At 35.4% G+C, this 12244-nt stretch overlaps 2 protein-coding genes across 2 annotated transcripts; both read left to right on the top strand.

Annotated features, from left to right (window-relative positions):
* Nucleotides 1-5084: 5084 nt before the first annotated feature.
* LOC129308259 (chalcone synthase 3-like) lies at nt 5085-7184 on the top strand. Its single transcript, XM_054949321.1, has 2 exons — nt 5085-5359; nt 6028-7184. The coding sequence occupies exons 1-2, from the start codon at nt 5182-5184 to the stop codon at nt 7014-7016; spliced, it is 1167 nt and encodes a 388-aa protein (XP_054805296.1). The 5' UTR covers nt 5085-5181; the 3' UTR covers nt 7017-7184.
* A 2763-nt stretch (nt 7185-9947) lies between these two features.
* On the top strand, nt 9948-11962 carry LOC129308258 (chalcone synthase 1-like). The gene is made up of 2 exons (XM_054949320.1): nt 9948-10252; nt 10831-11962. Exons 1-2 carry the CDS (start codon nt 10075-10077, stop codon nt 11817-11819), a joined length of 1167 nt encoding a protein of 388 aa, XP_054805295.1. The 5' UTR covers nt 9948-10074; the 3' UTR covers nt 11820-11962.
* The last annotated feature ends 282 nt before the right edge of the window (nt 11963-12244 follow it).

The following is a 12244-nucleotide window of genomic DNA, read 5'->3' as shown; positions in this document are numbered from 1 at the left end:
TTTTTGTAATATTCTAATTTTTTAATTTTATTTTTCTTTTTTTTTTCCACTAACTGGATCGAATTTGAATTTTGTAATTATACGCAGCATAAGCATTGAGTACATATATAGTATCTTAATCATTGAAATCCTGATTAATAATTCTAGATTCATATTTAATTTTATTTGAGACTAATAAATGAGTGAATTTATTTAAATGATTGATTTGAATTTCAACAATTCATATGCTACAAGCATTGAATGCACCGAATCCAAATTTCATTAATTTCTACATAAGATAAAAAACAATTTGATATCTTAAAATTATAAAACAATGAAAATCTTTATCATTTTGAGATTTCAAAACATCAAAATATTTTTTCATTTATATAGAAGTTAATTACTTAAAAGATAACAAAAATCAAATTGGAAAGGTGGGAGTTGAAACATTACATGGACATTAAAAAATGACATATTATTAGAGGGCCAAGCCCTCAAATTTCATGCTATAACTTGTGTGTTTAGGGCAAATGTAATTCAACAGAATACAAGACAATAACAGACAGTATTCTACATATATATGCAGTATTATTTTTTTAACAAAAAACCATTGCTAGTGTCACTTCTAAATATTCCTTTTTATTTATATCATCTCATTTATAAATAAATGCAAATACTTCCCATGCGATGGACGATGTTTTCGAATAAACGATAAGGACGAGTAAATTATAAAGGCATACACGAGAGAGATGGTGGCTTGAGGACCAGAGTTCAACATACAGCAAATATAATTGTTCATTTAGCAAGTGAGTCAATTAATAATATTCCAACGAAATCAACAAACACATAAAAACAGCAGTTACCTGATCAAGACTTTGGCTCTATATATGGGGGCAATGATTTATTTATCCGGTGCTTGAAACTATAAGTGGAAATTAAAGAAAATAGATAATATATGGAACTAGATTACGTATTCAGGTTTGAAAGCCCGTAGTATAGAATATTCTAAAAACAATCATGGTGGGATCCTATATTTACAGAAGGATTAATTCTCCATCACTGTTCTGTGCGAAAAGCGATTAACGCAGCGCGAGGCACGACCGTAATACAATATGGATAGAATAGGTTTGATTTATGTATTGTTCAGAAATACTTGTATATGGGTAAACTCTAATGCGGTGCTTGGCTCAGAAAAAAAAAAAAAAGAGAGAAAATAAGAGGATAGAAAATGGGGAGGAGAAAAAATTGGAAAAGAGAAAAATTGTTAATTTCAAAAGGACAATGACAACCTTATTATTTGTATAAAAGTATTTATATATAATAAAATTCAATATCTTAACATATTATTTATATAATTTTTATAATATATTACTGATGGAATAAGAATATAATTGTAAATTATTTTATCTGATGCTAGCAAAAAAAACATAATTTTGTCCAATTTTAAATTTTATTTATTAAATTATTAAATATATAATAATATAAATTCTAAAGCAGAGGGAAAACTAGGATGAAGATAAAAAGAAACAATCGGCATGAAAATAAAAAAAATTTGTGTATAAATTTAAAAATTGAGTTTTCTCTCATAAATCTCTCCAGTCTCCATATTTTTTTTTTAAAAAAAAAGAAGTTGAAAGTAAAACTGGGTCTTACATGTTATTTTTCTCTTCCTTCTATTTTTCTCTTCTTAGTCAAGTGAGGGAAAATGTCAGCTTCTCTTTCATATTTTTCTTCCTCCTAATTTCTCTCATGCCAAGCACATTATAAGTACGCATGCTGGCTTTATAGTTAAGATATTAAAAGGATTAAATAGACCTGCCAACTTTGAATTTGTCATTAAGTTCAATCAAGACAAATCAAATGTTTATTATATTTCCATCACAAAAAAAAAAAATGTTAGCTATTGCAGTGCTTTTTAATTTCTTGATGATTGCCGTCCAATACTTTTAAATATACAAGGTCTCAAGAGCTTTTAGCGCTTATCCATGAGAATCTTAATACATAAGTTGTACGAAACTCGCAGGAACTATCCCAGTGTGACCCCTAGGCTGCATTATTATATAAATTATAAAACTCTTACACGTCTTTATCAAAATTCATGTAATATGTTATTGCAGGTCTCTACATATGTTAAGGTGTTCAAGCCACCTGACCAAGCCATCTTACATGATACTTGATGATTATAATATATATTTCCGAGCATATTCGAATTCAATGTATTGGCATGACCTTTATAAAACCTTGTATGTGGAGTATATTTTATATATGTCAATGAATGAGAGGCAGCTATATTTCCCAGGAATGGGTTTTGCTAAAAAAAAAAAAAAAAAACAGAGAGAGAGGAAAGACGGTATATATTTTTGTATAATTAATGAGAGAATGATAAAAAGGTCCCCCTTAATTTAAATTAGGTTTCTAATGCCAAATTCTATAAATTTACAAATTTAACTCTCAATTTTATAATTTTATTATAATAAATTTATAACTTATGTTCTAAATTTTAACAAGAAAGACAATTTTGTTTTTTTTAATCATGTTAAAATTTAAAAAATAAATTTTAAATTCATCACAATAAAATTATAAAATTAAGAGAGAACTTATAAATTTTTAGAGTTCAACACTTAAAACCTAATTTAAAATAATTGATCTTATTGGAACTTATCTACCATTCTTCCATAATTAATTACCATAATTTTGATTAATAGTTTCAGAGAAGGCGAGGACTGAGGAGTGAACGGTGGGAAGTTGTCTCTCTCCTCCGTCTCCTTTCATTGGCCAGGTCAAAATAAAAATCTCCTTTCATTGGTCCAAAGTTGAAATATTGCCGCAAAATGATTCGTTGTCTCCTCTTAACTACTCATTAAAATTAATGTATTCTAAGTTAAATTCAATAAAATATTTCCGGAAAAACACCTCCACCTAACTTGATATTTTTTATAAATAATTTTAAGATACAAATACTTTAAATAAATTTATTTCATGGTGCTCATTCTCAATAGCAACTCTTCGCTTGATTTTGTTAATTCCCATTTTTTTAATGAAAAATCACGCTCAATTTACTATATTGAAGTTATTAATTACCATTGGATAGTTGTTAATGTAGTTGTTCAGTTGACAATCAAGCAATAATAATTAACAATTAACAACTATTTAATAATTGACATAATTTTATGATTTTGTGAGACTTCTCTCTGTAATTTAAATTTCTTTTGTGAAATTTTAATGTGATTTCCACTTATTTTTATCAACCTATCATGGTATTTATGTTTTGTTGTTAATGGTTCATTTTTTTTTTTTCCAAAAAAAGAAGCGCTGCCAGTGCTGTAAAAATACTATCACCTCCATTAAACTTCATCTCCTCTTTATAATGTTTAGTTTCTTGTATTGTTAAGGTAAGCATAATTAAAGACGAGGACAGGGTAATAATGAAAACAGTTTCTTAAATAACTATCTTGAATTGTTGAGATTTAATTACTTGCCACAGACATATGTCCCCCGAAAGGAACCTTGCATCATCGGCTAATATCTTCAGCCCCATCTGTTGAAATTTCAAAGGTAATTGAGTGTTCAATAAATTTGAATATGTTGTTTTCAGCTCTTGTTATTTTAATTTATCAAATTATCTTTGTTGAATTTATACCACGGATATCAAACAAAAGGCTTCGCACAGGCAACGATATCGTGTTTGAAAAGGATATATAATATAACTATCGAAGTAATTTTAAAATATCTGATTTAATATTATAAAGTATTTTTAATCGAGTTAAATTCTTAATGAGTTAGGTAGTACTTAGTTGTCTTTAAAATTATATTTTTTATATTCACTATTATTTAATAGGGTATCTCAAATAAAAAATTTTATTAATTACACCTCTTATTAAATATATTTTTGGAAAACATCATTAGTTATATTTCAAAAGACTTAAAATAATTTATAAATTTGAACACTTTACCTAACAAAACATACCTTGTAATTTATTTTTAAACAGAACTGTATTAAATGGTTCATTATTGTTCATTAATTTAGTGGTTTTTTTGGCCAGAACATTAATTTAGTAGTTAATCATTATAAAATTTAAAATACATGTACAAGATACAGTCCCTATTTATAAGTTGTGAAAGTACATCTTGAGAAGACCTCATAAAGTTTTCTATTTTAATTTGGAAACCTCCACATAATTTATTGGTTTTTACGCAACTTTTTTATTCTTTTAACTCATTGCATTTTAAGTTTAAACATTAATGCATCAATTAAAAGTAAATACAAAATTAAAAAAATTGTTATTATATATCCATCCCTGCATCACACCCAAAAAAAAAAAAAGAAGACGTCTAATTACTTATATAGTCATCAAAACAATAAAAAGGATATCCTAAATAATGTTTGTGGCGGTATTTGAAGCACCACGTAACCAATTAATCAGATCTGCCGTTTTAATAGACCGCGTCACATGTCATATTCATTTATTTTCACGTAAACGTAACAAGAAGCTATGACCCTTGACTCGTCTATAGCCATATGCACATATACATATACACACATATATGCGTTTCTTAATTTATATAAAAAATTAGATCACTCATAAACTGTTGCTACAGGTAAAAGAAAAGCATAAACCGTTGCCTAAATTACAGTGCGGATCATTTTAAACTATATGCAAATTAGAAGATCCACACTAATTAACGTAGATTAATTAAGATCAGTTAGTTAATTAATACATCCTAATTTACAAAAAAAAAAAAAAGACGTAGGGGCGAGGGAATAAAGAAAAGTTCAATTCTAGCGGGTCAAAAGTTCAAATCAATGCGATTAAAAAACAAGTAATGATAAAAAGAATGGAGTGGTTGGCTGGGGGCGCGCATAACATACTGAGGTTGACTCGGCATATACGTGAGAGAACGGAGTCTACAAACTTCAAAGCAGTGCCAATATTTTCCACCAAACTCTTCCATTTCTATGCAAGTGGTGTTGCATTGCAACCTTACCATTATTGTGATTATAATAACGTAATATTGGTTAAGCACCACGTGGCCTTCAGCTAGCTACCACCGCCTCATTTCATTCTTCCCCCTCACCTATAAAATCCCCTCTTCCTTCAACGTGTTCGCAACGCACACTTTGATATTAGCTCTTCTTCTCTCTCACTGTTTGTACTGCAACTTCTAATCAGAAGCTTTTAGGGTACCAATTAAAGAGACAAGATGGTGAGCGTTGGCGAGATCAGAAATGCTCAGAGAGCACAAGGGCCAGCCACAGTGATGGCCATAGGAACGGCCACTCCACCAAACTGTGTTGATCAGAGTACCTATCCTGATTACTACTTCAGAATCACCAACAGCGAGCACAAGACCGAGCTCAAAGAGAAATTCAAGCGCATGTGTATGTATCCGTCTCTCTCTGTGTCTCTCTTCTCATTTTTCATGCCCTCCGATCCCCTTCTTCTCTTTTTACATATATTCGACTGGCTTCTTCTTCCTTTGCGATTTTTAGCATATATAGCACTTCTCTTGCTACACACACACACACACCCCTTGTGTTGCTATTTGAAATGGCAAACATAAGTGATTTTCAGATTGATACTGATCAGCATTATGACTGTCAGAACATGCGTGGAAAATAATACGGATCAGTAATAAACAAAATAGATGAATTGGTTACTGTTTTATATATGTAGTTCTGGTTTAAAGGAAAAACCTTTAACTGTTCCGAAAAGGAATAAGAGAAAGCTATAGAAGTAAAATTGCAAATAGTTGGATATATGCAAGACGACAATGCTAAGTATAGCTGTAACTATTGCTCTTCCCTTTTTTTTTGGGACCAAAACTATTGCTCTTACCGCAAGCTGATGAAAAAATAGTTATTCAAATTAAGGATTCCTTAAAACTGATGTTTGAGTACATAATTTATATCTACGAAAGCTATAGCTTTCGAATTAAAGTTGTTGAATGCTTAACTGGCAATCTATATATAATTGAAGTCAACCCCAAGATATAATCCCAAATATTGCTTCAGATCTAGAACTAATAGTATACGTTGCGGAATTTCAGGTGAAAAGTCAATGATCAAGAAGAGGTACATGCACTTGACAGAGGAAATCCTCAAAGAGAACCCTAACGTGTGCGCGTACATGGCACCTTCTTTGGATGCAAGACAGGACATGGTAGTGGTGGAAGTGCCCAAGCTGGGGAAAGAGGCGGCCACCAAAGCTATCAAGGAATGGGGACAGCCCAAGTCTAAGATCACTCATCTCATCTTCTGCACCACCAGCGGCGTGGACATGCCCGGCGCCGACTACCAGCTCACCAAGCTCCTCGGCCTCCGCCCTTCTGTCAAGCGTTACATGATGTACCAGCAAGGCTGCTTCGCCGGCGGCACGGTCCTCCGTCTCGCCAAGGACTTGGCCGAAAACAACAAGGGAGCTCGCGTCCTCGTCGTCTGCTCAGAGATCACCGCCGTCACCTTCCGCGGGCCCAGCGACACCCACCTGGACAGCCTAGTGGGCCAAGCCCTCTTCGGAGACGGTGCTGCCGCCGTCATTGTGGGATCCGACCCGCTCCCCGTGGAGAAGCCTCTGTTTGAGCTGGTGTGGACTGCTCAGACCATTTTGCCGGACAGTGAGGGAGCCATTGACGGTCATCTTCGCGAGGTCGGCCTCACCTTCCATCTGCTCAAGGACGTTCCGGGGCTCATCTCCAAGAACATTGAGAAGGCCTTGGTGGAAGCGTTCCAGCCGTTGGGGATCTCTGATTACAACTCCATCTTCTGGATTGCTCACCCGGGTGGGCCTGCGATTCTGGACCAGGTTGAGGCGAAGCTGAGCTTGAAGCCAGAGAAGATGAGGGCAACGAGGCACGTGCTGAGCGAGTATGGGAACATGTCGAGTGCGTGCGTGTTGTTTATTTTGGATGAGATGAGGAGGAAGTCTGCTCAAGACGGGCTCAAGACCACCGGTGAAGGGCTTGAATGGGGTGTTCTGTTTGGGTTTGGGCCTGGTCTCACCGTTGAAACTGTGGTTCTCCACAGCGTGGCCGTATAAGAATAACGGCTTCCCTGTCTTAGGTCTTATATTATCGATGATGATATCCATGTTATTATTATTATTTTTTGAATATGATATATATGTTATTTTTACTTCCATTTGTTTCCCTGTGTTTGGAGAAAGTATTCTTGTCAGTTCCTTCCGTATAAGAGTGCCTTTCTAAGACTTCATGTTGTACTTGTACATTGCAATAGTAAATTAACAAAAAAGTCTGAAATTGGTGACTCTGGACATATAAGCAGATTTCATATGCTGAAATATTTTCTGGATTAGTGAATTAAATTGCAATAGTTTCTGGATTGGTGACTCTGGAACCCTCATCCTCCTTTCATATGCTGAAATTGATCAATTGGCACAATCAAAGCCAATTTCGGACTTTATTAATGATAACGGACAGTGGAAATGAGACTTATTCCAGGACCTTCTGCCCCACTCTATTCTGGATAGATTTAAAGAGATTGCTATTGATGTCGATACAACTGACAAGCCCTCTTGCTCATGGCAACTAACCTCTCAGGGCATTTTCTCTGTGAAATCTGCTTATATAGCACACCAATCCTTGAATTGGAACGATCCTGGTGAGAAATGGAGACTTATTTGGAAGCTGCCTATGGCTCAGTGAGAACTTTTATCTGGCTATTTTCAAAGGTAAACTTCTCACTAGAAGAGATTTCGAAGGAAGATGTCTCAAGACGAGAGTTGCAGTCTCTCTACAATAGACCTCATACTACTGAAAACATTAATCATGTCTTCAAAGATTGCTCCTTTTCTGCAAAGGTTTGGAGGAAAATTTTTCCAGCGGATATCTTCAAGGAGTTCTCAAAGGATAACATTGATGCTTGGGTGCTTAATATTTTTAAATCACCATGTCTGGATACCTCATGGAAGATTGGGATCAGCATTGTCTGCTGGAAACTTTGGGAAGCCAGAAACCTTCGAACCTTCACTGACGCTGAATTTATGGTGGACTCTCTCCTGGTTCAGATTAGAGCCATCGTTAACACTACAATTAAAGCTACAATTAAATCCTTTGCTACCTTTAAATCTTTGATGTAATTTTGTTTCCTCTTCGTTATTTGCTTGCTGTACAGTTTTCATAGTTAATGAAATTCCCATTTACTCCAAAATAACGAAGCAAATAACAAGGTCTGAATAACAAGTAATTTTCTATACCAAGTCTTGTTCCCAGATACCAACTTCCGAGGCGCCATGCGTATCTGTTCTAAGTAGCACTTGGGTCCATTAAGGATTGTTGTAAATATTCCTTTTTAAATATTTTTAGTTTTTTTCATTGAAGCTTTTATTAATGGGAAATTCATAAAATTTCTAAGAGAAAGAAGCAACCAGTAAACTATCATAAGATTTTTTACTAATATTATTCGGTTTTTTGGCCAAATTTTTGAAGAAGTGTTTTTGACTTTCAAGTTAATTAATAAAATGGGAAAACATATGTATTTGTCATGAGTTCTACTCTCAATTGCCTGATTCAGAACCTTATCGACTAGTCAGATACAGCGCTATTTATTTTCTTGGTAAGCGAAGGCAGACAAAGGCTTGGTAGGAAACTATAAACTATCTATTTTTTTAAACTACCGTATAGTTGTTTAGCCTAATTATCAAACACACTTCACTATATAAGTTATAATTTAAAAAAAGAGCTTCACCTAAAAAAAATAAACATGAAAGAGAGTTGATGGGGATGGACGCAGTAAATGATCAGTTTCTTGATTATTACATTATACATACCCTAATTAGCTTCAAGTCCATATTAAAGTAGATAGTGTGGGCGTTTCAATGAGATAACATTTATTTTTAAATTAGCTTGCGACAATCACGCATACCATAATTTTTTAATTTTGTTTGCTTGTTTTGCTTATTAGGATAAATTTAGGGATGTTTCAGGGAAGGTTAGTATCATCGGGAGTGGGTAGTTGCCTCTTGCTCCATCTAACTCTTCCTTGGTCCAAAGTTGAAATGGCCATTGTATTTATTATTATAACTATTAATAATTGTTATTGCACTCTCTCTTCCTTTGACTATTTTCCATTGTATCATTATTGACCATAACCTTCACACACAATCACAACTTATAATATATATATATATATATATATATTATATCAATCCAATCTGCATATAAAATGTAAAAAACTAGGTAGTAACTAATTAATACTAATATAATAATATTACATTTACAATAACTCCTGATGTCAAAATCAGACGTTAAATCTAAAGTTGAACATATACAATGAACCCTGAGATGTTGAGTTGGATTATCTTGAGTGATATTTCTTTTAACTATCAAAGCCAGAGTTTTGATGTATCTCAGTTAAATCCCCATATTCGCATCTTCCATTTCCTCAATACATAGTATATACCCAGATACCCTACAACCACCATTTCTGATTTGTCTATTTATTCAATTTTATTGTCTTGATTTCTTTATTAATTTTAACGTTGCCTGTAATTTACTTTTACAATTAAGCTCGTGAATCTATTAATTTTATTTAGTAGTTCAATTTTTTTGGAATCAAAATTTTCTTTTAGAATAAACATTGACATACATTATATATCAGCTATTAAAATAAAACATTATTAAAAACGATGATAAAATATTACAAGGAGACATGATTGAACAGGCAACAACTCAATCTGTTAGATGAAGGGGTCAAGTCAATGAGATTAATATATTTATAAAAAAGTCATAGGAAACTAATTTTGAATTTCATATAAATGCACGATGTTTATGGTACTTAAAATTGATGGGGCCGAGAAAAGAAAAAAAGAAATGATAAATAAGACCAGAAACGAGTAGGTAGGCGCGCGCATAATAGTATAGTTTGGTAAGTGGAAGAACAGAGTCTATAAAGTGAGGCCGGTATTTCCCCACCAAACTGCGAAGCAAGTGAATGTTCAGCTACCACCTCTGCTCCTTCCTCCCCTTACCTATATATACACCTCTTCTCTTCTCTTTCCCTTGTGCAACAACTTCATATCATTCTGTAACTCCCAACACTAATTAATTCTTTTGCTTATTATTAGAGAGAAACAAAAAATGGTGAGCGTCGACGAGATCAGGAATGCTCAGAGGGCAGAAGGGCCAGCCACAGTGATGGCCATAGGAACGGCCACTCCACCAAACTGTGTTGATCAGAGTACCTATCCTGATTACTACTTCAGAATCACCAACAGCGAGCACAAGACTGAGCTCAAAGAGAAATTCAAGCGCATGTGTATGTCTCTGTCTCTTTGTTTTGTTTTGTTTTCTTCATAGCTTAACACAGATTTTTTCCCCCTTCTTCTTCGTTGATCCTTCTTTGTCTGTGTGTGGTAATTTCTGTTCTTTAAGGTGTTTGGCTTTGTCTTTGTTTAAGCCCTGAAAAGATATAATGCATATGAGGCAGGAGTTGACTGATTAAAACCAATCACCAGATAAGACTGATTCAACAGATCAAACACTACTTTTTTTCTATCTTGTATGAAATATGGCCATTGACCTCACTCTTCGTCAGAAAGCTTCTTGTTGAGTTAAAAGAAAAAAGATGTAGACTGATTTTGGAATATTGGATCAAATATGCCTCACTTTTTTATCCGGTCATTACTCATTTTTTGTGTATTAAGATTGTGTGAAACGAGTGTTAAGTAACGATTTGACAAAGAAAAAAAGTGGTTGGTTTTCGAATTAAAGATAGTAACCTTGCTCCAAAATGCTTGACTTAAAGTTTTGCTTGCTAAAGTCGTTGAATACTTGGAATTGAAGTTGATCAAAATTGTCCAGTAAATCTAATACATCATTGCAATCCAATTTCAGGTGAAAAATCAATGATCAAGAAGAGATACATGCACTTGACGGAGGAAATCCTGAAAGAGAATCCTAATGTATGTGCGTACATGGCACCTTCTTTAGATGCAAGGCAGGATATGGTGGTGGTGGAAGTCCCGAAGCTGGGGAAAGAGGCAGCCACCAAAGCCATAAAGGAATGGGGACAGCCCAAGTCAAAGATCACTCACCTCATCTTCTGCACCACCAGCGGCGTGGACATGCCCGGCGCTGACTACCAGCTCACCAAGCTCCTCGGCCTCCGCCCCTCAGTTAAGCGTTATATGATGTACCAGCAAGGCTGCTTCGCCGGCGGCACGGTGCTCCGTCTGGCCAAGGACTTGGCCGAGAACAACAAGGGAGCTCGCGTCCTCGTCGTCTGCTCCGAGATCACCGCCGTCACCTTCCGTGGACCTAGCGACACTCACCTGGACAGCCTCGTGGGCCAAGCTCTCTTCGGAGACGGTGCGGCCGCTGTCATTGTCGGCTCCGACCCGCTCCCTGTGGAGAAGCCTCTGTTTGAGCTGGTGTGGACGGCTCAGACTATTTTGCCGGACAGTGAGGGAGCCATTGACGGTCATCTTCGCGAGGTCGGCCTCACTTTCCATCTGCTCAAGGACGTTCCCGGGCTCATCTCCAAGAACATTGAGAAGGCTTTGGTGGAGGCCTTCCAGCCATTGGGGATTTCTGATTACAACTCCATCTTCTGGATTGCTCACCCAGGTGGGCCTGCTATTCTTGATCAGGTTGAGGCTAAGCTGAACTTGAAGCCAGAGAAGATGAGGGCGACAAGGCACGTACTGAGTGAGTATGGGAACATGTCGAGTGCGTGCGTGTTGTTTATTTTGGACGAGATGAGGAGGAAGTCTGCTCAAGATGGGCTCCAGACTACAGGTGAAGGGCTTGAATGGGGTGTACTGTTTGGATTTGGGCCTGGTCTCACTGTTGAAACTGTTGTTCTTCACAGTTTGGCTACCTAAGAGGCCATTTATATCTTTACTTGGTTCCATTTATACCCTTTCTCCTACAGTTCAGCCTCACCTGGTCTCATTTATTTTTCATTTTTTTTCATTCGAGTACTGTTTTTTTTTTTAATATAAATATGAAGGAATGCTTATCATTAGATTTGTGATTTGAAAAATATATAAACATTCAGCATCTAATTATATTAAGCTTCATTTCATATTGCCTGCTAGTTTGTTGTTTACGGTGTGAATACTGTGAACTTTCGCGAGTCTATTTCATCCTTCTGCCCACTAGTTCATCACTGCCTGTCATCCTTCTTGATGTCAAAATAAATAGACTTCCGATGCTGCGATCAAAGCATGGCTACGCATAGGATTATTGGAGGAGAATTAGAACATAGACTTTCCATGTGCTGTACAACCCTGATGGCTAATCACAT

The sequence above is a fragment of the Prosopis cineraria genome, unplaced genomic scaffold, assembly GCF_029017545.1.
Source record: "Prosopis cineraria cultivar Desert tree isolate PC_DT_omini unplaced genomic scaffold, ASM2901754v1 PC4, whole genome shotgun sequence".
Taxonomy (NCBI): Eukaryota; Viridiplantae; Streptophyta; class Magnoliopsida; order Fabales; family Fabaceae; genus Prosopis; species Prosopis cineraria.
The sequence above is the reverse complement of the archived record's forward strand: the minus strand, read 5'-3'. Positions and strand labels throughout refer to the sequence as shown.

Coding starts and splice junctions, on each gene's coding strand:
- LOC129308259 (XM_054949321.1), top strand. CDS start 5,182: ATGGTGAGCGTTGGCGAGATCAGAAATGCTCAGAGAGCACAAGGGCCA. Junction 5,360..6,027: donor AGAGAAATTCAAGCGCATGT/GTATGTATCCGT, acceptor GCGGAATTTCAG/GTGAAAAGTCAATGATCAAG.
- LOC129308258 (XM_054949320.1), top strand. CDS start 10,075: ATGGTGAGCGTCGACGAGATCAGGAATGCTCAGAGGGCAGAAGGGCCA. Junction 10,253..10,830: donor AGAGAAATTCAAGCGCATGT/GTATGTCTCTGT, acceptor ATCCAATTTCAG/GTGAAAAATCAATGATCAAG.